Genomic DNA, 26,412 nt, shown 5'->3' with positions numbered 1-26,412 from the left:
ATCAGTACCACTGGACTTATACTGCTGAATCAGTGAACTTTGTAATAGCAGTACCACTGGACTTATACTTCTGAATCAGTGAACTTTGTAATATATCAGTACCACTGGACTTATAATGCTGAATCAGTGAACTTTGTAATATAAGTCCAGTGGTACTGATATATTACAAAGTTCACTGATTCAGCAGTATAAGTCCAGTGGTACTGCTATTACAAAGTTCACTGATTCAGCAGTATAAGTCCAGTGGTACTGATATATTACAAAGTTCACTGATTCAGCAGTATAAGTCCAGTGGTACTGCTATTACAAAGTTCACTGATTCAGCAGTATAAGTCCAGTGGTACTGATATATTACAAAGTTCACTGATTCAGCAGTATAAGTCCAGTGGTACTGCTATTACAAAGTTCACTGATTCAGCAGTATAAGTCCAGTGGTACTGATATATTACAAAGTTCACTGATTCAGCAGTATAAGTCCAGTGGTACTGCTATTACAAAGTTCACTGATTCAGCAGTATAAGTCCATTGGTACTGCTATTACAAAGTTCACTGATTCAGCAGTATAAGTCCAGTGGTACTGCTATTACAAAGTTCACTGATTCAGCAGTATAAGTCCAGTGGTACTGATATATTACAAAGTTCACTGATTCAGCAGTATAAGTCCAGTGGTACTGATATATTACAAAGTTCACTGATTCAGCAGTATAAGTCCAGTGGTACTGCTATTACAAAGTTCACTGATTCAGCAGTATAAGTCCAGTGGTACTGATATATTACAAAGTTAACTGATTCAGCAGTATAAGTCCAGTGGTACTGATATATTACAAAGTTCACTGATTCAGCAGTATAAGTCCAGTGGTACTGCTATTACAAAGTTCACTGATTCAGCAGTATAAGTCCGGTAGTACTGATATATTACAAAGTTCACTGATTCAGCAGTATAAGTCCAGTGGTACTGCTATTACAAAGTTCACTGATTCAGCAGTATAAGTCCAGTGGTACTGCTATTAAAAAGTTCACTGATTCAGCAGTATAAGTCCAGTGGTACTGATATATTACAAAGTTCACTGATTCAGCAGTATAAGTCCAGTGGTACTGATATATTACAAAGTTCACTGATTCAGCAGTATAAGTCCAGTGGTACTGATATATTACAAAGTTCACTGATTCAGCAGTATAAGTCCAGTGGTACTGCTATTACAAAGTTCACTGATTCAGCAGTATAAGTCCAGTGGTACTGATATATTACAAAGTTAACTGATTCAGCAGTATAAGTCCAGTGGTACTGATATATTACAAAGTTCACTGATTCAGCAGTACAAGTCCAGTGGTACTGCTATTACAAAGTTCACTGATTCAGCAGTATAAGTCCAGTGGTACTGCTATTACAAAGTTCACTGATTCAGCAGTATAAGTCCAGTGGTACTGCTATTACAAAGTTCACTGATTCAGCAGTATAAGTCCAGTGGTACTGATATATTACAAAGTTCACTGATTCAGCAGTATAAGTCCAGTGGTACTGCTATTACAAAGTTCACTGATTCAGCAGTATAAGTCCAGTGGTACTGATATATTACAAAGTTAACTGATTCAGCAGTATAAGTCCAGTGGTACTGATATATTACAAAGTACACTGATTCTGCAGTATAAGTCCAGTGGTACTGCTATTACAAAGTTCACTGATTCAGCAGTATAAGTCCGGTAGTACTGATATATTACAAAGTTCACTGATTCAGCAGTATAAGTCCAGTGGTACTGCTATTACAAAGTTCACTGATTCAGCAGTATAAGTCCAGTGGTACTGCTATTAAAAAGTTCACTGATTCAGCAGTATAAGTCCAGTGGTACTCTCCTGTGCCGCATATCATTTTTAAAGGCTTTGCCGAGTGTGTGTGGCTTAGGGGTACGCTCTCTTGTGCTACATATAATGGAAAACCAAAATTTGGAGTATAAAGTAGGGAATGATCAAGACCCACTTCCTCCTAATGCTGAAGCTGCTGCCACTAGTCATGACATAGACGATGAAATGCCATCAACGTCGTCTGGCAAGCCCAATGCCCAATCTCCTAGTGCAGGGCATGTAAAATCCAAAAAGTCCAAGTTCTCAAAAAATAGCAAAAAGAGAACCTTAAAATCATCTGAGGAGAAGCGTAAAGTTGGCAATATGCCATTTACGACATGTAGTGGCAAGGAACGGCTTAGGCCCTGGCCCGTGTTCATGACTAGTGGTCCAGCTTCACCCAAGGATCTAAGCCCTCCTCCTCCCCCCCTACAAAAACTTTAAGAGAGTTATTCTGTCAGCAACAACAACAAAACAGCAAAGAACTCTGCCTTCTAAACAGATGATATCACAAATCCCCAAGGCGAGTCCAAGGGTATTGTTGGTTGTGAACCCTGACCTTCCCATCACTGTACGGGAAAAGGTGACTCCATCCAGCATTTGCAGCACACCCTCTGCATATGCTGGAAGGATCACCCACAGTCCAGTTACAGATTTGGCTAATGAAGGTGTGAATGTTGTACACCGGGAGGAGGATATTGATGTAGCTGGTGCTGAGGAGGATGTTGATGATTATGATGCAGACAGATACCAAATTGTCTTTCTCAATTTCTATTTATATTCTAGATTATATAACGGCTGAATAGTTTTCTATTTTACTCCTAGTGGAGAGGGGATCTGATGCAGACAGATACCAAACTGCCTTTGTCCATTTCTTTGTATATTTGAATTTCTAGTTCTACAGTCTATGCAGGCTGCTTTTTTTATATTCAACTACAAGTGTATAATAGATAGCCACCAAAGTAACGTGGTCCATTTAATTTCACTTTCTAGCTCCACAGTCTGTGCAGCCTGCTTTTTTTATCTTCAAAGTATTTACAAGCCTTGCAATCTAAATTAACTAGAGGTAGTGACGTGGTAGAACTCCAAAAGGCAGTTTGGAAGCCCCTGGACAAACTGGCTCTATTTTTTAACTGAGTTGTCCCCCCTCCAGTGTGTACTCGGAAAGAGTTTTTAGTGCAGCGGGGAACCTGGCCAGTGAGCGGCGAAGGAGGTTGCTTCCTCACAACGTTGAAAAAATGAGTGTTTATAAAAATGAATAATCAATTCCTCAATGAAGTACAGCACTGCCCTCCAGATAGTACAGAGGGACCTGTGGTTGTGGAGTCCAGCGGGGACGAATTGATAATGTGTGAGGAGTAGGAAGTACATACTGTAGGGGGAGAGGAATCAGAGGTTGAGGATGAGGACGACATCTTTCCTCAATAGAGCCTGTTTAGTTTGTACAGGGAGAGATGAATTGTTATTTTGGTGTGGGGGCCCAAACAAACCAATCATTTTAGCCACAGTTGTTTGGTAGGCCCTGTCGCTGAAATAATTGGTTTGTTAAAGTGTGCATGTCCTATTTCAACAACATAAGGGTGGGTGGGAGGGCCCAAGGACAATTCCATCTTGCAACTATTTTTTTGGCATTATGTGACCATTCAACAGTCGTTTGCTATGTTCAAAAAGTAAAAGAAAATGTCAACAAATTCAAAAAAGTTAATCAAAAGTTAAATGCCCTGTCATTATTTAAAACAAGAGGGTTTGACGTGCTAGAATTAGTGTAGTGTTAATATGTTATAAACACTACACTTGAAACTTGGAGGAGGTATTGTGGCCCCGGTATCAAATTTAGTACCGGGGCCACCCCACTATGCAGTCCAGATACTTGTTTGGTGGAATTCTGACCAGTTGAGGGTGTAACTATTTATTATATTGTGGCCCCAGTATCAAATTTAGTACCGGGGCCACCCCACTACACAGTCCAGATACTTGTTTGGTGGAATTCTGACCAGTTGAGGGTGTAACTATTTATTATATTGTGGCCCCGGTATCAAATTTAGTACCGGGGCCACCCCACTACGCAGTCCAGATACTTGTTTGGTGGAATTCTGACCAGTTGAGGGTGTAACTATTTATTATATTGTGGCCCCGGTATCAAATTTAGTACCCGGGCCACCCCACTACACAGTCCAGAATTTTTTTTTGGGAAATTCAGAGCCGTGGAGGGTTTTTTATTAATTATATTGTGATGACCACTCCTCTACGCAGTCCAGGTACATTTTTTGGTGCGATTCATACCAGTTGATTGTTTTCTTATTATATATATTGTGGTGACCACTCCTCTACGCAGTCCAGGTACATTATTCGGTGCGATTCAGACCAGTTGATGGTTTTCTGATTATATTGTGGTGACCACTCCTCTACGCAGTGCGGATACATTTATAGGTGCGAATGATACAAGTTCAGGGTTTTTAAATTATATTGTGGTGACCCACTCCTCTACGCAGCCCAGGTACATTTTTTGGTGCGATTCATACAAGTTCAGGGTTTTTAATTTATATTGTGGTGAGTGACCACTCCTCTACGCAATCCAGGTACATTTTTTGGTGCGATTCATACCAGTTGATGGTTTTCTTATTATATATATTGTGGTGACCACTCCTCTACGCAGTCCAGGTACATTATTCGGTGTGATTCAGACCAGTTGATGGTTTTCTTATTATATTGTGATGACCGCTCCTCTACGCAGTCCAGATACATTTATTGGTGCGATTCATACAAGTTCAGGGTTTTTAACTTATATTGTGGTGATCGACCACTCCTCTACGCAATCCAGGTACATTTTTTGGTGCGATTCATACCAGTTGATGGTTTTCTTATTATATATATTGTGGTGACCACTCCTCTACGCAGTCCAGGTACATTATTCGGTGTGATTCAGACCAGTTGATGGTTTTCTTATTATATTGTGATGACCGCTCCTCTACGCAGTCCAGATACATTTATTGGTGCGATTCATACAAGTTCAGGGTTTTTAACTTATATTGTGGTGATCGACCACTCCTCTACGCAATCCAGGTACATTTTTTGGTGCGATTCATACCAGTTGATGGTTTTCTTATTACATATATTGTGGTGACCACTCCTCTACGCAGTCCAGGTACATTATTCGGTGTGATTCAGACCAGTTGATGGTTTTCTTATTATATTGTGGTGACCACTCCTCTACGCAGTCCAGATACATTTATTGGTGCGATTCATACAAGTTCAGGGTTTTTAATTTATATTGTGGTGAGTGACCACTCCTCTACGCAGTCCAGGTACATTTTTTGGTGCGATTCATACCAGTTGATGGTTTTCTTATTATATATATTGTGGTGACCACTCCTCTACGCAGTCCAGGTACAATATTCGGTGCGATTCAGACCAGTTGATGGTTTTCTTATTATATTGTGGTGACCCACTCCTCTACGCAGTCCAGATACATTTATTGGTGCTAATGATACAAGTTCAGGGTTTTTAAATTATATTGTGGTGACCCACTCCTCTACGCAGTCCAGGTACATTTTTTTGGTGCGATTAAGACCAGTTGATGGTTTTCTTATTATATTGTGGTGACCCACTCCTCTACGCAGTCCAGATACATTTATTGGTGCGAATCATACAAGTTCAGGGTTTTTAATTTATATTGTGGTGACCACTACTCTACGCAGTCCAGGTACATTATTCGGTGCGATTCATACCAGTTGATGGTTTTCTTATTATATTGTGGTGACCCACTCCTCTACGCAGTCCAGATACATTTATTGGTGCGAATCATAGAAGTTCAGGGTTTTTAATTTATATTGTGGTGACCACTCCTCTACGCAGTCCAGGTACATTATTCGGTGTGATTCATACCAGTTGATGGTTTTCTGATTATATTGTGGTGACCACTCCTCTACACAGTCCAGATACATTTATAGGTGCGAATGATACAAGTTCAGGGTTTTTAAATTATATTGTGGTGACCCACTCCTCTACGCAGTCCAGGTACATTTTTTGGTGCGATTAAGACCAGTTGATGGTTTTCTTATTATATTGTGTGGGGACCACTCCACTACGCAGTCCAGAAAGATACCTTGTTGCAACGTTTTGGACTAATAACTATATTGTGAGGTGTTCAGAATACACTGTAAATTAGTGGAAATGCTTGTTATTGAATGTTATTGAGGTTAATAATAGCGCAGGAGTGAAAATAAGCCCAAAAACTTGATTTTTGAACTTTTTATGCTTTTTTCAAAAAAAATCCGAATCCAAAACCTTAAATCCGAACCAAAACCTTTCGGCGGGTGTTTTGCGAAACAAAACCGAACCCAAAACATCACGGAAATCCGAATCCAAAACACAAAACACGAGACACCAAAAGTCGCCGGTGCACATCCCTATATATACATATATAGTGCTTTTTTGTCATAGAACTCACCGAAACTGAGTTCTGGCACCTTTTTTCGATGGGTCTTCCAAGTTTTTTTTTAACTATTTATTTTGAGAAATAGCAATCATGTTCAGATAATAATCAACAAATAGTACATTTGCAGGAATAGAAACAAAAACAGAGAACCGTACATATCATGAGCATCTGTCAATGAAGCTAAAAATATTTGGGTAGCAAATATCCAAGATAGCCAGAGGCTGTCAATAAACGGGCAGGCAAGTATACAATTGTTATCCAGAATACTCAAGAAACTATAACATTTTATAACAATATAATGTGGGGGGGGAGAGGGGGAAGGGGGGGGCGGCACTAGTCGCCACCGAGAATGAAGGAAAAAGAGAACACACTTCCCGTTATCCACACAATTCCTTAACCTTATTAAGAAGAGAAACAAATAATTTAAATAAATAAATAAATAAATAAAAGAAGGTCAATAAAAGTTTCAAAGGAGATTACTACTTAGATTCTCTGAGGAGGGAGACAGCATCAAGAGTCAGGCCACCTATGACTACAGGGAGTTCTTTTTAGGAGGAAGGAGTTGGTACAAGAGGTATGGAGTTATAAGTAAAGCCAAGGAGCCCATATCTGGTGAAATTTATCACCCTTATCATGCAGGTGGTATGTAATCTGTTCCATCCGGGCAATAAACTAGACATAGGAACGCAGGGCCGCCATAGTGGGGGGTTCAACTTGTTTCCAAGACTTAGCTACTAGGCATCGCGCAGCTGCAAGGACATGGGAAGCCAATTTCTCAGACTGTCTATCATCATCAATCAGAGGGTAACAGAGAAGAAAAGACCATGGGTCTTTCCGGACAGGGCATGGAAGGAGGGAGGAGAGGAGGGCCCTAACTCGATCCCAAAAGGAGGATATTTTAGGGCAGGACCACGAAATATGAAAAAAGGAGCCCATCTGGCTACAACCCCACCAACATAATGGAGAACTAGAGGGGAACATTTTAGTGAGTTTGTCAGGTGTGTAGTACCACCTATAGTATACTTTATATGCGTTCTACTTTACCAAAGTGAAAATGGAGCTGGTGGCGACTTGATCCCTTATGATTTCCCATTAATCCTCCTCTGGGGGGGAGGCCCAGATCCCTCTCCCACTCCCTCTCATGCCTACCGCCCGGAGGAAAAAGTACATTAAGAATTAAGCTGTAGATAAAGGAGATCGTGCCCCTACCCAAAGGTGAGGAGAGACATAGGGATTCAAAGGGAGACCTAAGAGGGGGGAGAGGAGCTCCCCTGAGAAGAGAGCCCACAAAGTGTCATAACTGGAAATACTCGTAGAATTTAGGATGGAGACTTGGATATTTAGAGCGTAGATCATCCCAGGAGATGAAGGCCCCCTGAAATAATAGGTCTCCGACAAATCGAACTCCCGCAGTGACCCAGGGACTATAGAAGGCAGAGGAGAGCCCAGGAGGGAAGGCAGGGTTACCCCAAAGAGGTAGGACAGTAGGAGAGGACACCGGTATCCTGAGATGGGGTCGGCAGGTCTCCCATATTGCAGCTGACAATAGTAGGGTAGGGCATTGGGAGATGAGGGGAGATCTAGTTTGTTTTGAGAGACCCCATATACAGGACAAACTTGGAAGATTAAGATAAGAGGATTCGATGTCAACCTACGACAGTGCCGCGGGGGGGGGGGCAAAGGAGGCTACAATCTGGCTCAGATGAGCCGCCCAATAGTAAATTTTCAAATCCGGTAAACCCCTACCTCCACCTCTGGTGGGTCTCTTTAAGAGAGCCAGCTTAATCCTAGGAGACCGGCCATTCCAGATAAATCTAGAGAGACATTTTTGGATAGATGTCAGATCCGAAAGGGGGACTCGAACAGGAAGGGTTTGGAAATAATAGAGGAGCTTAGGAAGGAGGTTCATCTTGACAGAGATGACCCTGCCCAGCCACGAAATGATCAATGAGCGCCAGGAGAACAGTTCAGACTTGATCTTAGCAAAGAGGCCCGGGTAGTTCTCCCGGTAGAGGGAGTCATAGGAGTCGGTAATAAAGATACCTAAGTATTTAATTTTATTTCTCTGCCATCGAAAGTTAAAGCGGGAAGTGAATACCAGTCCTTCTGGGGAGGGAATATTAAGGAGGAGAGCTTCCGATTTAGTAATATTGATCTTATAACCTGAGAGGTGCCCATAGTGATGTAACATGCTAAAGAGACCAGGGAGAGACTTCTCAGGCTGCAGGAGAGTCAGAAGGACATCGTCCGCAAAGAGAGAGAGCTTACTCTCCAGATTCCCCGTTCGCACACCCCGTATGTTCGGGCAGGCCCGGATAGAGGCCGCAAGAGGCTCTATAACAAGGGCAAAGATGAGAGGAGACAGAGGGCACCCCTGGCGTGTACCGTTGGATATGGTGATAAGGTCAGAGGGAGAACCGTTGATCATGACTCTTGCGGAGGGTCGGGAGTATAAGGCTTGAATACCCGTGAGGAGGTTACCCGAAATCCCAAACGCCGACAAGGCTCGGGACATAAAGCTCCAAAAGATCCTGTCAAAAGTCTTCTCGGCATCAAGGGAGAGAACAATGGCCGGGGCCTTCCTGGTATTAATGATATGAATCAGATCAACGACTCTCCTGGTATTGTCTCTGGCCTGACGACCCGGTATAAAGCCAACCTGATCATAATGTATAAGGGAGGGAAGGACCGAATTAATCTATTAGCTAAAATTTTAGCATATAATTTAACATCTGTATTAAGCAGGGAGATAGGGTGATAACTAGCGCAGTCATGAACATCCTTACTTTATGAATAACGGAGATCCGAGCCTCCAAAAATCCCTAGACCAGGAACCCCCAGTCAGGATTGAGTTGAATAGGGTGTGCAAACGGGGGACCAGGAGCCCAGCAAACTTCTTATAGTACACAACAGTAAAGCCGTCCGGCCCCGGAGCCTTTCCTGTTTTCTGAGATTTTATGGTTTGTTCAATTTCATCTCTAGTAATCTCATCCCCCAGAAGAGTACTAGCCTGTGGAGAGAGTTTCGGAAGCTTAGCAGAAGAAAGAAAAGATACAATCAACTGCGAGTGCTGCTGGGAGACTAGAGGATCAGACGGTTGGGGAAGATTATAAAGTTTAGTGTAGCAGGATTGGAAGGCAGCACCTATCCTCTGAGGGTCATAGTGTAAAATTCCATCAGAGTCCCTGATAGCCAGGAGATTCCGGGCCGCTATCATAGCTCTAAGCTTGGAGGCCAGCAATCTATCGGCCTTGTCACCCTTTTCATAGTAGCGCTGATTGAGCCACTTAAGTTTATTAGCAACCTGGTGGGACAGCAGAAGATTTAGTTCACCACGGACAGAAGCAATTTCCTGGCGAACCAAGGGATCCGGGTTCAATTTGTGGCGTTGCTCTAGAGCTCTCAACGAGTCCGTCAGTTGGATAGTTTTAGCCAAACGGAATCGCTTAGTCCGAGACGCCAAGGCAATAAGATGACCCGTATTACCGACTTATGGGCGTCCCAAAGAGTCATAGGAGAGATATCAGGGGTGTCGTTCGTCTCAAAATATTCAGAGAGAAGAGAATTTAGGTGAGTAGTGGTTTCTTTATCATGTAGGAGTGATTCGTTGATTCTCCAGGTTGCTCTAGGAGGGCAGTGAGCAAGGGAGGTGAGTACAGCGGAAACAGGGGCATGGTCTGACCAGGTAACAGGGAAGATTTGGGAGGAGCTAAGTTTAAGAGTAAGGTCGTGGCTGAGCAGGATCATGTCAATCCAGGAGTAGGTATTATGGGGAGAAGAAAAGAAGGTATAGTCCCTGGCCAGGGGGTCTAATACTCTCCATGAGTCGTATAAGTTATGGAGTTTGACAAAAGTCTGCAAGGCAGCTGTGGTGTGGGCATCTCTCCTCGAGGGAGAAGAGGAGGGGACTGAGGAACGATCTATAGTCAGGGCTAAAACAGCATTGAAGTCACCAGTGACCATAAGCTCACCTTGACGAACATGCGCTAACAAAGAGCCCAGTTTTTTGAAGTACCTATGCTGGCTGGTGTTGGGTGCATAGAGGTTCACTAGAGTGCAGGGGAGATTATTCAGAGTGCCTATGAGAATCAGGAATCTACCTTCTTTATCTTTATGAGAATCTTGAAGTTCAAAAATTAAGTGGCGCGCAAACAGGAATTCTACACCCCGCTTTTTCTGCCTATGGTCACATGCATGGAATGTCAAGGGAAATTTTTTGGAGCGGAGCTCGGGGTGGAGATGGTGGACAAAATGAGTTTCTTGTAGGAATATCAAGTCCCTTTTGAGAGATTTAAGAGAGCAATGGAGTTTAGCCCGTTTCTGAGGGGAGTTGAGGCCCTTGACATTATAGGAGATAAGGTTAAGGGTTATAGGAAAAACAATGAGACGAGCGCTAGAGACCAGAGGAGGGAAGAAATGTCAGGGGAGAGGAGAAAACAGGAAGAGTGTACAGGGGATGACATGGTAGGTGGCGACCAGTGAGGAGAAGGAGGGGAGAACCAAACGTTAATGGTACAAGGGGATCGACATAGCGGACCAAAGTCCACTTGTCGTAAATGCTGGTAGAGGGTAGGACATGATGGACAAGTCATCAGGGGGACCAGCGTAGAGCCCTAAGCTCTAAGGGGGGTGGTAGGCTAAGAGCAACCACAGAAGAAAACGGAGGGCGGGGGACCCAGAGGTGGAATTCGAGATACTATTTTAGTGTGTATGACCTATTGGGAGGGAGGGGAGTGAGAAGGGAATAGGGAGATTGCTGACCCTTACGGTAGATGGTGAAAAGGGGGAGTACAAGAAAGAAGAAGACAGAGGTAATAATTATCAGCAATAAACATATTATATGAGGCAAAAAGTAACTCGATAACACTAGTCATATCGTAGAATACACTTGTGAAGCCACCGAGTGTGGTCCAGTAAAAGAGCTATAGAAAGAGAATCAAATAAACAGTATAACAACTGTAAATACAACATGGAGACAATCAGAACAAAGCATCACAGCTACTTATCAGTGGCGAAAGCAGGAGCTGTAGTGTGCGCATCGTCAGTGTCTCGTCTCACCTATAAGATATAAAGAACAACAATCTGCCTTCTCAGGGGGCAGGAAACAACAAGGCAACAGATAATATAAGGCACTACAGTGTATAGCACCAACATTATAGTTTTAGTGTAGTAGAAAATGAGTGGCGAGGACATCTGAAGACGTGGGAGACTTATGGTCTGTGTCCAATTATAGGACTATGCAGGAAGTAATGAGGACCACATCGAGACCCGTAGAGGGAAGTGGGGCTGCACTTTGAGGGAGGAGCAGGGACGGGAACGACCCGGTAAGGTATCCGCAGATTGCGGTTTAGAGTGTCGAGGGACAGTTGACCAGTCCCTACGAGGAAGTCGTTGTGCTCTCGGTGTGGCGGGATCTGCCACATTAGCAAGGGCTTGAGGAACATCCGGGGAGGCTTGTTGATTCAGTCCAATCTTTCGCAGGAGGTCCCGTGCTTCGCCTAAGCTTTTAGCTGACAGTTGTTGGTTCTGGTGCCAAAGATAGAGACGGAAGGGGAACCGTCAGCGATATCTGATGTTGTTCTCTCTGAGGACTGAGGTGATAGGCTGGAGTTCCCGCCTCCGAGACAAGGTGATGGGAGAGAGGTCCTGAAAAATTTGGAGGGTATATCCTTCATAAGATAAAGCAGGAAGCTTTCTAGCTGCTTGTAAGACAGCCTCTTTGGTTGTGAAATAATGAAGGCAGAGGATAATGTCTCTAGGTGTAGATTGATGCGATGGGCGGGGTTTAAGAGCTCTGTGGGCTCTATCCAGCAAGAATTGATCTTCCGGGACTTCTGGAGCAAGCTGGGAGAACAATTTCCAGAGATAAGGGTCCAGGTGCACCGATTCAATGGATTCTGGGATGCCTTTAATTCGGAGGTTATTTCTCCGGGCTCTATTGTCCATATCTTCTTGACGTGCATGGATATTATTGAGCTCCTGGCTGATTTCAGTTAGGTTATCGGTCGTTGCTTCTTGACCTGAGACGAAATCATCCATCCTCCTCTCAATATCATCCGTGCAAGAGCCCAATGAGGACACGTCTGATCTTATACTATGAAGAGCGTGCTGAACTTCAGCGTGGACTGAAGACCGAAGCTCCTTCATTTCTTTCATCAAGGAGAGAAAGTCTCTTTTGGTAACTGGAGCAGACACATCTTCGTCGGAGTTTGAGTCCTCATGAGAGCGGGGGGAACCTGCTTGTTCTGTAGAGGACTTGTTAAGGTAATATTGAGGGATACCCTTCGGGTGAGGTTTTTTATTTTTCGGCATAGCTAAGTAGAGTCGGGTCAACGATGAAGGAGGAATCGGAGAAGGTAGGTCAAATACAACAAACTTCCGAACAGAAGATTCGATCAGAAAAGGCCTCTCGGGAATGAGGCAACCGTTACATCACAACTGCATACCAGATAGGGACCCCGGCCATCCTCAGTGGTCCAGATGCGAAGTTAGAACATATGTGCAAACTCTTGGTATCGTACAGGGTGTAGGGGCTGTGACTGGTGGGCGACCCCTGGAATTTGACAGTTGTACTTCTTCTCCCCTGTCTGAGAGGGATCAGACAAAGCAGGTCCTCCAGCAGGCAGGGCACGACTCCTCTCTGCAGTCTCCTCTACGTTGCGGGAATTCCAAGTTTTACAAGTAAGTTTTGAACATTTGATGTTTGGTCCACGTGGTCTTTAATCACCCTGTCGAGCGTAGCAGGTTGGCGGCAAAATCATTAAAACAGTACATGCGGGCTGCTTGTGTGTCCAGTCCGTTGTACTTCATCCGTGCTGGTTGCAATGGCACTGCTTGGCTTGTGGTGCTGCTCAGTTTGTGATTGGTCGTGTGGTCGTGCTCTGAGTGCCTACTGCGGGCGGTGACCGTTATGTTTCTTCACACAACTGTCGTGTGTTGGTGTGTGTACTGTGAGCAGTGTCGGACTGGGGCATGAAGGGCCCACCGGGGGACTGCAATGCTAGGGGCCCACCAGAGAGGGTGTGGCCAGCCATCATAGAGGCGAGACCAGACACTAGAGGGGGAGGGGTCAGCCCATGAAGGACAACTAACACCATAGTGCAGTATATAAAGAATGCAATGTGTATATAAAGAGTACACAGTCTTAACCTGCCCCTTAGATTGGGCAGAACAGTCACCAAAAATCAGGATTGCCCCACTAGACCAGGCTTGGCTAACCTGTGACACTCCAGGTGTTGTGAAACTGCAGGCCCCAGCAGGCTCTGCCAATATATAGCAGCTTATTGCTGTAAGGGTATGCTGGGGCTTGTAGTTTCACAACACCTGGAGTGTCACAGGTTAGCCAAGCCTGCACTAGACTCAGAACATTTGACAGACTGTTCTCCCTGTTCTTATCACTTTTACCACCTGTGGCTGCTGGATTCTTTAATTGAAGCTTGTCTGGAACCTGGAATGTTGGGGCCCTATTTAGAAAAAATAGTGGGTACATTTAGAAAATTCCAATCAGCCCCAGTGTTAAATCAGTAGGACCCACAATTAATACTTAGGACTTCCTCCAGCCCCAACATTAAAGTAATAGTATTCCCATTTAATAAACCTATTTCCCTCCCTCCAAACAGCCCCTGCAATAAATTAATTGCATTTGCGTATAATAAATATACCTTTTTCCCGCAACCGTCACTGCCATTAAATAGTTCATATTCACATTTAATAAATAGACCTCATGCTTCTCAAACTCAGCCCCACATTTAATTAATAGTCCCCAAACCACCCCATCTTAAATTAATAGTCCCCACTATAAAATTAAATTGCTCCACCTTCACCCAACAAACAAAATAGCACCCATTATTTAGCCACCACCTACCACACACACATTACATTTCCACAAGCCCGCTGTGCCATCACACACACATTATTGTGCTCCTTCATCACCCTGCTGTGCCTCCTTATGATCACACTGTGCCCTCCATGCTGCTTTTGCCCCCCTTTCTCTTGGCCCCCCTTTATCACCCTGTACCATGCTGCTTTTGCTCCCCATCACCCTGTGCCATGCCCCCCTTCACACTCTGCCATGCTGCTTTGGTCCCCCTTCACTCTCTGCCATGATGTCTGCGCCCCTTTTCCCTCTCTGCCATACTTTATTTACCCCTTTTCACTCTCTCCCATGCTGTCTGTGCCCCTTTGCACTCTCTGCCATGCTGTCCCCCTTCACTCTGCACCATGCTCCCCCATCATTCTGCCATGCTCCCCTCTTCACTCTGCCATGCTCCCCCCCTTGCTTCCGTTCCTTCACTTACCTTTTCTATCAGCTTCTTTCTTCTCTTCTTTCTTTTCTTCATCTCTCTGTCTTCTTCCCGACTCCTCTCTGAGACGCTCCTCCCTGAGCGGCGAGCATGATGACGTCACGTCCGACATTCAGTGCGTACGGAGCAGAGAGGAGTTGGGGAGCGCCGCGATCAGGGTCGGGGCCTACAGGGTAAGAGCCCAGTTGCCCAGCAGGCCAGGCCAACCCTGACGGTGAGTGACTACTTGATGTGAGTTCCGGCACCTTTATATATATATTGCCATTTTAAAAGAGACAGCGTGTACGGAGGAGGTTAGCTGGGGTGCTTTGCTCATAAAATAGTACTAAGGGGGAACCAGGGACATGTGAAAACAGTAGAATTCTGTCATTATTGTACAGCAGTTATGTAGAGAATAAACAACTACAATGGTTTGCTATTCAATTGCTTTTAATTTCAATCTTAAATACACTTTACATAGACTAGTGGCCACTGGTTGTTGTTAATGCATTGTATTGCATATATATAATAGTTCTAGACATTATATACAGACTGAGTTAGATAGATATCATTTCGAACTAACTAGTATACTTTTTGAGAAAAACAGTGCTTTTGCTGTCAGACTATTAGCAGCAGAAGCCAAAAAACAAACAGATTTCTTTCTATTAAACTTTAAAGTATGCTAGTGAAAGTAATCTTGTGTGGGGCAATGACAACTGAAATAATTTTGAAAAAACTGTGTGTTTGAGTGTGAGATTCTGCAGCAGTTGCACCGCCCCCCTCCCCCCTAAAAGGCTATATATTATTGTATTGTAATGTTTTCTATTTTTCAATAATTGTCTATTTTGGAAGGATCAGTCAGTGAAATCTATATTTAAAAAGCTAATTTGTGTGTGAGGGTGAGCACGCAACTGCACACCCCAAATAAGCTATATATTCTAATCTTTTCTATTTTTCAATACTTGTCTATTTTGGAAGGGTCATTCAGTGAAATCTATATTTAAAGAAGGTAGTTTGTGAGGGTCAGCACGCAGCTGGACCCGCCCCCCAAAATAACACTACATATTCTAATCTTTCCTATTTTTTAATACTTTTCTATTTTGGAAGGGTCATTCAATGAAATTTAGTTTTAAAGAAGGCTGTTTGTGAAGGACAGTATGCAAATGGACCCCCCAGAAAAACGCTATATATTCTAATTTTTTCTGTTTTTCAATACTTCTCTATTAAGGAAAGGTTATTCAGTGAAATCTATATTTAAAGAAGTCTATTTGAGAGGGTCAGCACGCAGCTGGATTCCCCTAAAAACGTTATATATTCTAATCTTTTCTATTTTTCAATACCTTTATATTATGAAAGGGCCGTTCAATGAAATCTATATTTAAAGAAAGCTGTTTGCGAGGGTATTAAGGGGGGTGATGCGAGGACCGGGTGCTTGCATAATGTTTTTTTACTAAGGCATAAACTTTGTACAGGCACCGGGTCCTCACATTGGCCTCTTAATACCAGCAATGTAACTGTCACCATTTTAAGTGACGATTATTACAGTGCCGACTTGTTCTGCAGTCTACATTTATAGTAACCTTGCTGGAAATGTTCACTGTAATTATTTCAATAAGTCTTCATTTTTGACATGTCGGGATTACAAAATTTTGCATTTTAATGTTGCTGCAATTCTTGTCGGCATTTTCGTAGTCACCCATGCATTCTTATAGTGTGTTTATAACATAACAAATAACTGCTAACCTCCCTTGTTTCGGAATAGCACTGCTGGAGAGTAAAGACCTATAGAGTTTATTGCTGAGTATGTTCATATCCATCTTAGGCAATGTGGTCAAATTTAAGTAAAATAAATTATGATATGGGGAAGTTATACATATATTGGTTTGCACACACACTGTCCTTCCAGATCCCCAGTAGTATATTTCAAATATAATTATCATAGAGTAATAAGGTCTTATTATTAGGATATTGGGAATGCCTCTTCAGCTGTGGTGAGCATGAGTTGTTGCACACCTGTCTCATTAAATTAGTGTGTGCTTATCTCCTGATCTGACTGGACCTTTGCCGTTTAAAAACCCCTCCTGTTCTATGCTCCTTGGTCAGTGATAGAGCTTACTCTGCATAGTCTCCTCTATGAAGGGATTCTCGATTTCTACTTCAACTCTGGCTATACAACACTGGCAAACTGCATACAAACACTTTAGACTCTACTAAGCAATGGGACGTTTCCTCCCCGACCATCCCTCTGGCACTTTTGCGCATGCATGTCCCGTTGGACTCTCTTGGATTCAAATTCTATCCTGCAGCTTCCATTTGGCTTCTGACCTCTGGCTTTCCCTGACCACTCTTTGGATCCCGATTCGGTACCTTGTTCCCGGTTGGCTTTGAATTCGGACCGTTTGACCACTCTTCGTTCACCCACCTACTTCACTAGTAACTGACTTGGTGAACTGCAACCTATGCCTTCCTAGCAGCTAAGTCTAAACCTCCTTGCGGGGATCCCTGGTAAACATCAGGGATGCGTTAGACTCCGCGCCACCTAGCTCAGAAGTGCAAATACTGGTAAGTAGCTACGATCTCCTACTTGTTTCCGTGACATATTGTGTATGTTTCTAAGATTGAGTAAAGTACTTCAGGCTGCAGTGTCTCTGGAAATCTTTAATTCACTACAGCTCTCAGAGACTGCCATTACCATAGATTTTGTTCTGTGCTTAATAATCAGTAGCAAGTTATGTTTTCTCTGTAAATGATCATCAGCTTACACTAAAGAGTTTCAACATATTCAAATAAACTCACCATTTCTTTGAACTTCTCTCCTGCCTCTATCTAGAATTGAATTGCCTAACATCGGTGGCCTATTGTCAATGTAAACTTGTAAACTTATGTAATAAACTCGCTCAATCTTCTAATGTCCAGTCACAATATTTACCAATGTAGGTAAATTAGCAGTTGTTATTTGCTATTTTATAAATACATGTGTTCCTAATATAAAATGTGTTTTTATTTTAATACTTCACAATATGCATGCTTGACAATATTCACTTTTTAAAGAATTTTTAATTTTTTTTAAGTTTCAGTCATTTTGAGGCTTGAGACTTTTCTACTTCCCAATTATTCTCGCATGTGATTTATTGGAGTGAACTTGTGCAGGGTATTTTTTGTGTTTAGAATGTAGAACATAGAAAGTAACTCATGCCGCTCTGAATCTGTAGGCATTGCACCGATAAGACAAGGCTAAAGTATAACCATAAGCTAAGCCATCTCTCACAGCTGTTAGACAGCGGCTAGAGTGGGACTTATTTAGGAAAAATTCAGAGTAATGGGGTCTATCTAGGCCGACTGCTTTAATGCCACAACCAGCTGCCTATATATAATGGATACAGGAGGCTGGTCGTGCCATTGCCACCTTAAAACTGGCTATCTGACTATGATCATTGGAAATGACGTAATAAAGAGTTGCCATCCTTTTCTCAAGTCGCATTTTATACTTTTCAGCTATAACAAGTTTTGACCATACTGGGCATCTAATTTATGGTATGTCTTTATTTAATCTATGTCGTATATATAGTAATAGATATTTTGAAGTCGTTGTCATCATTGTCGGCTTTGTCATGTTTGGGAACACGTACCCCACCCTAATCAATAACCCTCCAAACAAGTACTAAATAAATATAGTAAAGGTTATTATTTGTGAATTTATTGGGAGTATAATGTCCTTATAGTCCAATACTTGTAACTTGCTTGTTTGCTACAAAAATAAAAGCTACCATTGAACTTAAGTATCTCCGTATGAACATCCTGGTCTTTGTGCAAAAATGAGCCATAACTTATGTTCAGAGAGAAGCCCCTCCTAGTATAATAATTAATCTATTGATAAGAGAAATACATTAGTACTATGTAAATAAATCTAACTAGTATTTTGGTTATTGTTATAATTTTTGTTGTTGAAAAATAAATCTAAAAATAATATTTCCATAACTCAAGTGTGTGTGTGCTTGAATGTGTGTGGGGGATTAGGTAGAAGGAATTTGGGTGGCAGGGAAGGTAAGATGAAACTTTGCCTAGAGCACCCAGAAACCGACCATGGGTCTAGCCTGGGGCTACCAGAACAGCCCCATCATGGTAACATTCTGTATTGTTGTGATATGTAGAGATACATATTTATAGTTACCACTGCTCCACTGGCTCCAATAATAAATAGTCCCCACAGTGTATGAATAAGTGTCAAATACATTGCTATGTTTGCCACTCCTGGGATGGTTTAGGTAAGACCTAAAATGCACACTATATTGAAAGATATTGTATCAATCATGGCGAGTGATGCCACAGTGAGAAAATCGTCAATTTACGAACATTGTAAGGTGCAGCATATGCTCTAAACCGTAGGAATTAATTAGACATTTGATTTCATTGTCTACCAGAAACAAAGCTAATTGCTTATAAGTTACCAATGTTCAATGGAAGTTTTGCACCTAAATGCTATGTTATTAAATTATAGTTACCAATACAAGTATTCACATCACTCATGCATTATATTGATATTTTAGCTAATTGTACTTATCTTTCGCTAGTAAACATGTTAATGTTTTCCTGTGTGTCCTCAGTCACATTATTGTTTTTTAATTTCCACCTTCAGAACAGCCACTGGACCCCACCTTCTTTTTCAGCAAAGCAGTCTCAAATGTAATATGTTCAGTGGTATTCGGCCAGAGGTTTGACTATGAAGACAAGAATTTCCTACAGCTTCTAGGTTACTTAAATTATATATTGAGAGCAGCTAGCTCCTTTAGTGGACAGGTAAGAAGGACTCCTATCTGAGATTAATTAGACTTGTGCTATCTATCTTGTGTTAACTACATACTTTAAATGTTTTCAACTCTTACAGATGTACAACATTTTTCCAATCATGGGTAAAATACCAGGAATTTGCACAAAGTTCTTTAGAGCTGTAGATGGCACACATGCATTTATCACTGAGAGAATTAACAGTCACATGGAGTCATTGGATCCGGCCTGTCCCCGGGATTTTATTGACTGTTTCCTCATAAAGAAAGGACAGGTAATTGTGTATAGGTGTCTTGCCCTCATTTCTATTTATTTTCTAATAAAACACAAATACAATAAAATATAAGTTTCTGTCAGTACCATGCTGACTACGTCATCTCTCCCTCTCCTACATCAGGAAAAAGACATTCCGCAGAGTGAGTTCCACATGGAGGCTGCAGTCAACACCACCTTTGATATGTTTATTGCTGGTACAGAAACAGTCAGCACAACATTACGCTATGGTTTGATGTTACTTCTCAAGCACCCAGAAGTAACAGGTACATGGAGCTAGGACTTAAATAAAGTGCTTTGGAGGACATTTTAAACAACGGGGGTGATGTTTGCAATTACTAACTGTGGTATTAAAATGTACAGAAAGGAAATTATAAGTTTGTTGCACGAAAATTACATCATCTTATCAACATTTTTAATGAAGGATATGTGAAGAACCAATTTTGATAAGAGGAGCTTGTTTTTTATTTTCAATTAATGTTTTAGTTAATGGGCATTTGCACAGTTAATGCAAAATATTGCTGGCTGTCCTAACGATACAATAGAAGATGCAGAAAAAAAAGGCAGCACTTATTTTGTCTTATATATTGAGCTATAATAATTAGTTATTTTACAGTGTTTTAGCCAGCAGAACCACACAAATGCCTATGTTCATAACCCAGTATGTAATGGTTTCAGAGCCCTTTCATAAATCCATCATGTGCATGTAGCCCAAATTTCACGTTTAAAAATATGTGTGAAAAATGCGCGAATGAGTGCTTTTGTTGTTGCCCATTAAAGAAAATTAGTCTTGCATACCCAGAGCAAGACTAAGGTGGGGAGGTGGCACATTTTTAAATGCATGAGGCTAATATTTTTGTAGAGACTTCTCAGAGGGGTTTTTTAAGTGTTCCGAGGAGACATCAGGCAGCTCCACAGTCTAGTGCTCAGAGAGGAAGCGTATTCAATTCCTATCTGAGCAGCAAGAATGCGCATTGGAGCAGCAGAATGGTACCTGCGGCCACAACTAAAGGTAACTGATGAGAAGCTACAGGAATGGGGTTGCAATAAAGAACATTCAAAACACAATACTGTTTCAAACAGAAATTTGCACTGCATAGAGATAGAGATAGATCTTTTGTAAAGCGCTATATATATATATATATATATATATATATATATATATTGTTGTGCACGTCTAGTTGCTATCCAATAATGTGGTTCCAAAGCACAATGTGATTTAATAGCCAAAAGTAGCAGAATAACAATCAGAATAAAACAAGTACAGTTGTTACTTATCGCAGGCGCCCTGGATCCAGTGTACAGTCATTCAGGTCTAAAGGCTGTGGTCAAGTAGACTGTCCACTAGGTCCAGAGCGCTTGCTTATGTACAGTCACTGAATACAGTAAAACAATGCAGATGATGTGGCTTGCTTCTATAGGTCCAGGCTTCAGGAGGGTCCAGTGTAATGCAGGTCATAGGCCAGTTCAAACGAAAATATCCAAAGGTGGGGGTCAACTCTCCAGGGTATGCACTCCGATTTTCCTGCTAGGAATCCAGTTTAAACTAGTCTATTTACATTACACAGACAGTATAATTTTAAACATTTATTCCCTATCATCGCTAACTAGAGTACGCAATGTGCGATCCCTTCGGCGAATGAACCGGACAACTGCGGATAAATAGGGGATTAAATTGATACTAAACATGACATATTTCCTGTAACCTGAACCTTTGATTTCACTAACATGTATATAACTTATAATATTACCTTAAACCTTGCTACATTTTGACATAAATAACTATGTGTTGCAAATACAATTAGTATGTACTAATTACAAATGTGTACATTCGTGTGAATGCGTGTAAATGTGTAAAATCTGTTAATGTCACGTGTTGCGGCTGGATATGCTTCTCCACACCGTAGCGTGCTCTACGCATAATTTTCAGACAAAGACGATCAAGTTTGCTAGATATTAATTGAAATGACTTTATCCAATTATCTGATTTCAACAATATACTGTTGATACGGCTAAAAAAATGTACTTTAGAGAAACCCAGTACTTGAATCAGACGTATCTAATGATAAAAGAAGAAATAAAAGAATAATATTTTATATATATATATATATATATATATATATATATATATATATATATTTATTTTTGCTTCTATTATTAGATACGTCTGATTCAAGTGCTAGGTTTCTCTAAAGTACGCTTTTTTTAGCCGTATCATTTGTACCAGCTACAGGGCAGGTGTGTCACTCACCGGACCGTGAGTGCCTCTGCGCTGGTGCGTGACTCACTAGCCTTTCTGCCGGCACCTATCCTGAATCGCGGCCGTCCGCCATCCTGATGGACTGCGCATGCGCAGCTCCCAAGAACTCTTGTGACTGTTGCTTTTAATCCAAATTGATTGATCAGGCAACTCCCTATTTAAGGCACCTGTGTGCATTACCTCATTGCCTGATCTTGGAGTCTCATTCCCTGTGAGTCTCTGAAGGTGTTCCCTGTGTTCTACTAGTGTCTTCAGTTTCCTGCTGATTCCTGATCTACTCATCGCTGGTTTCCATACCCGCTACTATCTCCTGTGTCTTCAGTTCCTGTGGATTCCCTGTGCTACTCATCGCTGGTTTCCATACCTGCTACAGTCTCCTGTTTCCTGCCTGTGTCCTCAGCTGGACTCTGATTACCGGATCTACTCACCTGTGGTTCCTACACTCGTCTCTGCCGTCCAGCGTCTCTGCAGTTCCTGCATCTCCCTGTGGACAGACTGTTCTACTGAATAGCGGTATGCCTATCTGTTATTAACTTTCTACCTTTACTCTGCATATCCGCTAGGACAAGTTTCCACGCTCAGCAGCGGTATCCATACCCGCTATAGACTGTTATTGGTACGCTGCATACCTGTTTGGAATTAACTGTACTACTCAGTCGTTATATGCATAACTGTAATTGACTATCCATTATTGGCCTGCATATCTGTGCTGAGCAAGTCTCTACCAAGCAGCGCCACACATACCGTTATATAGACTGTGTTGGATACGCTGCCTACCTATTGGGATCAAGTTCCTCTGTGCTCTCAGTGTCTGCATCCTATTATCTTTGTATGCTTCCACTCATCAACACTTGTACACATCCTCACCTATTAAGCAGTGGTACAACTTGCTATACGCAGACCACTGACTTCCCCGCTACCTACCTGCACCTGGACAAGTCTCTTCACCATAAGCAGTGGTACAACTTGCTGTACGCAGACCACTGACTTCCCTGCTACCTCCCTGCATCTACTCACATCCATCCTGATCTCCGTATTCAAATCTGTCTTTCCATTATATCAGCTAGTCGCTGATTCCTTGACCAAAGATTGCTGCAAGTCACTGACTTTCCTATTATTCATTGGCATTCTCTCTCCATCTGCTGTGATATTTGTTCCGCTAGTCACCCCGCTACCAGAGGACCGTTTTGTGAGCTTCACTACTCTGGTAAGCCCAGTCATCTGGTGAAATCCTGGGCAAGACTCCTAGTGCCCGTGACAGTAAGATCAGGCCATGACAGACCCAGGATCGGAACCAACAGCTAAAGAGATGCTGCAATATCTGGTCACCCGAATCGAACAACAAGATGTTCGCCAACAACAGTTGTTGCAATTTTGTCAGGCTTTAGCCTCCCAAGGAACCCCTGTGAAAAATGCAGCAGCAACCGTTGAGCTTCCAGTATCTCCATCTCCTTCCCCAGTGCCATCCCAGTTGTCCATCGCTTCCACGCTACACCTGCCTACTCCTTCTAAATATGATGGAGATCCCAAAACCTGTAGGGGCTTTCTTAATCAATGCTCCGTTCATTTTGAACTTCAACCTCATAACTTCTCTACTCATCGTTCCAAAGTGGCCTACCTCATCTCTTTGTTTTCCGGACAGGCTCTCGCATGGGCCTCCCCTCTGTGGGAAAGAAATGACCCTTTATTGCAAGATAGTGCCTTGTTTTTTTCTACGTTTAGAAGTATTTTTGACGAACCTGGTCGTGTTATCTCTGCAGCTTCCAGTATCCTCCGACTACGCCAAGGATCTCGTACTGTAGCTCAGTATGTCATTCAATTTAGGATACTTGCCTCTGAACTTCAGTGGAACACTGAGGCATTGATCGCCGCCTTCTGGTAGGGGCTTTCCGATAAAATTAAAGACGCACTGACCTCTCAAGAGTTACCCTCCTCCTTGGATGATTTGATTTCCCTTTGCCATCGTTTAGACATGAGATTTCGTGAGAGAGATTCCGAGAGAATAACTTCCTGCAAAGCGCCTCTTCGCTCAGTATCTCAAGTTCGTCATTCTCCACCTCCAGTAGAACCTATGGAGCTAGGTCGCTCTAAACTAACATCTGAGGAGAGAGAACGAAGAGTGAAAAATAGACTCTGTATCTATTGCGCTGACTCTACTCACATGCTGAACTCATGCCCTAGGAAGTCGGGAAATGCCAGGCCCTAACCAGTTCTGGAGAGGTAAGGTTAGGGTCCCTGGAGTCCTCTCCATGTTCTACGAATGTGAAAGTTTGTGCTTTTGATATCACCGTTTCCTTTGCTACCAAATCCTTTGTCTCTCAAGCACTTATAGATTCTGGAGCTGCTGGAAATTTTATCTCTAGTTCCCTAGTGAATCAATGGTCTCTACCAGTGATTTCCTTAAAGGTTCCCATTGCCGTTACTGCTATTGATGGATCACGTATAATTAATGGTCTCATTACTCAAAGTACGTCTCCACTGACTCTTCAAATTGGAGCCTTACACCAAGAAAAAAATTCGTTATTGATCCTTCCTGTTACTACCAGTCCCATCGTACTAGGCCTTCCATGGCTTCAACTTCATTCCCCTCAGATTGACTGGAACACTCCTCAAGTCACTTTCTGGGGTCCCGAATGTCGTCATCGTTGTCTCTCTCAAGTTGTTCCACTCAAAATACAGCAGTCGTCCATTTCGCCATGTCCACCGGGCCTCCCTCCACAGTATGCTTCCTTTGCGGATGTGTTCGATAAGGTTCAGTCAGAACGCCTTCCTCCTCATCGGGCATGGGATTGTCCGATTGACTTACAACCTGGCAAGAGTCCTCCTAGGGGCCGTGTGTATCCACTTTCATTACCTGAGACTCAAGCAACATCTGAGTATATTAAGGAGAACCTCCAGCGAGGATTTATCCGACCTTCTACCTCTCCCGCTGGAGCGGGGTTCTTTTTCGTAAAGAAGAAAGATGGATCATTACGTCCCTGTATAGATTTTCGTGGACTCAATGCCATTACCATCAAAAATCGGTACCCTATTCCGTTATTTACTGAACTTTTCGATCGCATTAAGGGAGCCCGGATCTTTACCAAGTTGGATCTTCGAGGTGCCTATAATTTAATCCGGATCAAGTCCGGAGACGAATGGAAGACAGCTTTTAACACCAGGGATGGCCACTATGAATATCTTGTTATGCCCTTCGGGTTGTGTAACGCCCCCGCTGTCTTCCAGGGTTTCGTGAATGAGATTTTCCGGGACTTGCTGTATGTCTGTGTCGTCGTCTATCTGGACGACATATTATTTTTTTCCCAGGATCTGCCCACTCATCATCAACAGGTGGCAGAGGTCCTTTCCAGACTCCGAAGAAATTCTTTATTTTGCAAACTAGAGAAATGTTCATTCGAGTTATCCCAGATTCCATTCCTGGGATACATTGTGTCCGGAGTCGGTCTTAAGATGGATCCAGAAAAGGTGAACGCTGTATTACGTTGGCCCCAGCCAACTACTCTCCGAGCAATCCAACGCTTTTTAGGATTTGCGAATTATTACAGACGCTTCATTCAAGGGTTTTCATCCATTGCCTCTCCTATAGTGGCCCTGACCCGCAAGGGGGCTAATACTAAACAGTGGTCCTCCGAGGCCCTTCAAGCTTTTTAGTCTCTCAAAGAGTCCTTCTCTTCTGCTCCTGTTCTTCGACAGCCTGATGTGACGCTTCCCTTCTTCCTAGAGGTAGACGCCTCTAATGTTGGCTTAGGGGCCATATTATCCCAAAGATCGGAGCAACAAAAATTCCATCCTTGTGCCTTTTATTCCCGAGGTCTTCTACCCGCGGAGAGGAATTATACCATCGGGGACAAGGAGTTGTTGGCCATAAAAGCAGCATTAGAGGAATGGAGATATCTACTGGAGGGAGCTCGTCATCCTGTAACTATTTTTACGGATCACAAAAACCTGTCATATTTACAGTCAGCTCAATGTTTGAATCCCCGTCAAGCAAGATGGTCTCTTTTCTTTTCCCGTTTTGAACTTATTATAACCTTCAAACCAGCTGCCAAAAATAAAAAAGCAGACTCCCTGTCTCGGGCATTCGTGACGTCCTCAGACGTTGAAGATGGTCCTAACCATTCTATATTAGATCCCAAGTGTGTGTCTGTGGCCACTTCGTCTACCAAGGTGCTACCATTTGGGAGAACCCTCGTGCCTCCATCTCTTAGGAGGAAAATATTGTCTTGGTTCCATTCATCACGTTTTTCTGGACATTCGGGTGAACGCAAGAGCTTAGAAATCCTTTCTCGAAGCTACTGGTGGCCCTCTATGAGGAAAGATGTCAAAGACTTTGTGGCCGCTTGTGAGCTGTGTTCCCAGTTTAAAACTCCCCGCAGAACACCAGCGGGATTACTACAACCACTACCCATTCCTTCCAAACCTTGGACCCATATTAGTATGGACTTTGTCACCGATCTTCCTCCAAGTAAAAAGTGTAATACCATCTGGGTAGTGTTGGATTGATTTTCGAAAATGGCACATTTCGTTCCTTTGA

At 42.7% G+C, this 26,412-nt stretch overlaps 1 protein-coding gene across 1 annotated transcript in view; it reads left to right on the top strand.

Annotated features, from left to right (window-relative positions):
- Window positions 1-26,412, top strand: part of LOC142105736 (cytochrome P450 2C8-like) — a 65,975-nt gene that overhangs the window by 27,408 nt on the left and 12,155 nt on the right. Inside the window, exons 3-5 of the mRNA XM_075189520.1 lie at window positions 19,197-19,357; window positions 19,446-19,619; window positions 19,743-19,884. Coding sequence (XP_075045621.1) covers window positions 19,197-19,357; window positions 19,446-19,619; window positions 19,743-19,884 — 477 coding nt within the window. The remainder of the gene's footprint in view (window positions 1-19,196; window positions 19,358-19,445; window positions 19,620-19,742; window positions 19,885-26,412) is intronic.

Source organism: Mixophyes fleayi, chromosome 1 (genome assembly GCF_038048845.1).
Source record: "Mixophyes fleayi isolate aMixFle1 chromosome 1, aMixFle1.hap1, whole genome shotgun sequence".
In the NCBI taxonomy this organism is placed as follows: Eukaryota; Metazoa; Chordata; class Amphibia; order Anura; family Limnodynastidae; genus Mixophyes; species Mixophyes fleayi.
This window is presented reverse-complemented; position numbering and strand designations above follow the sequence as displayed.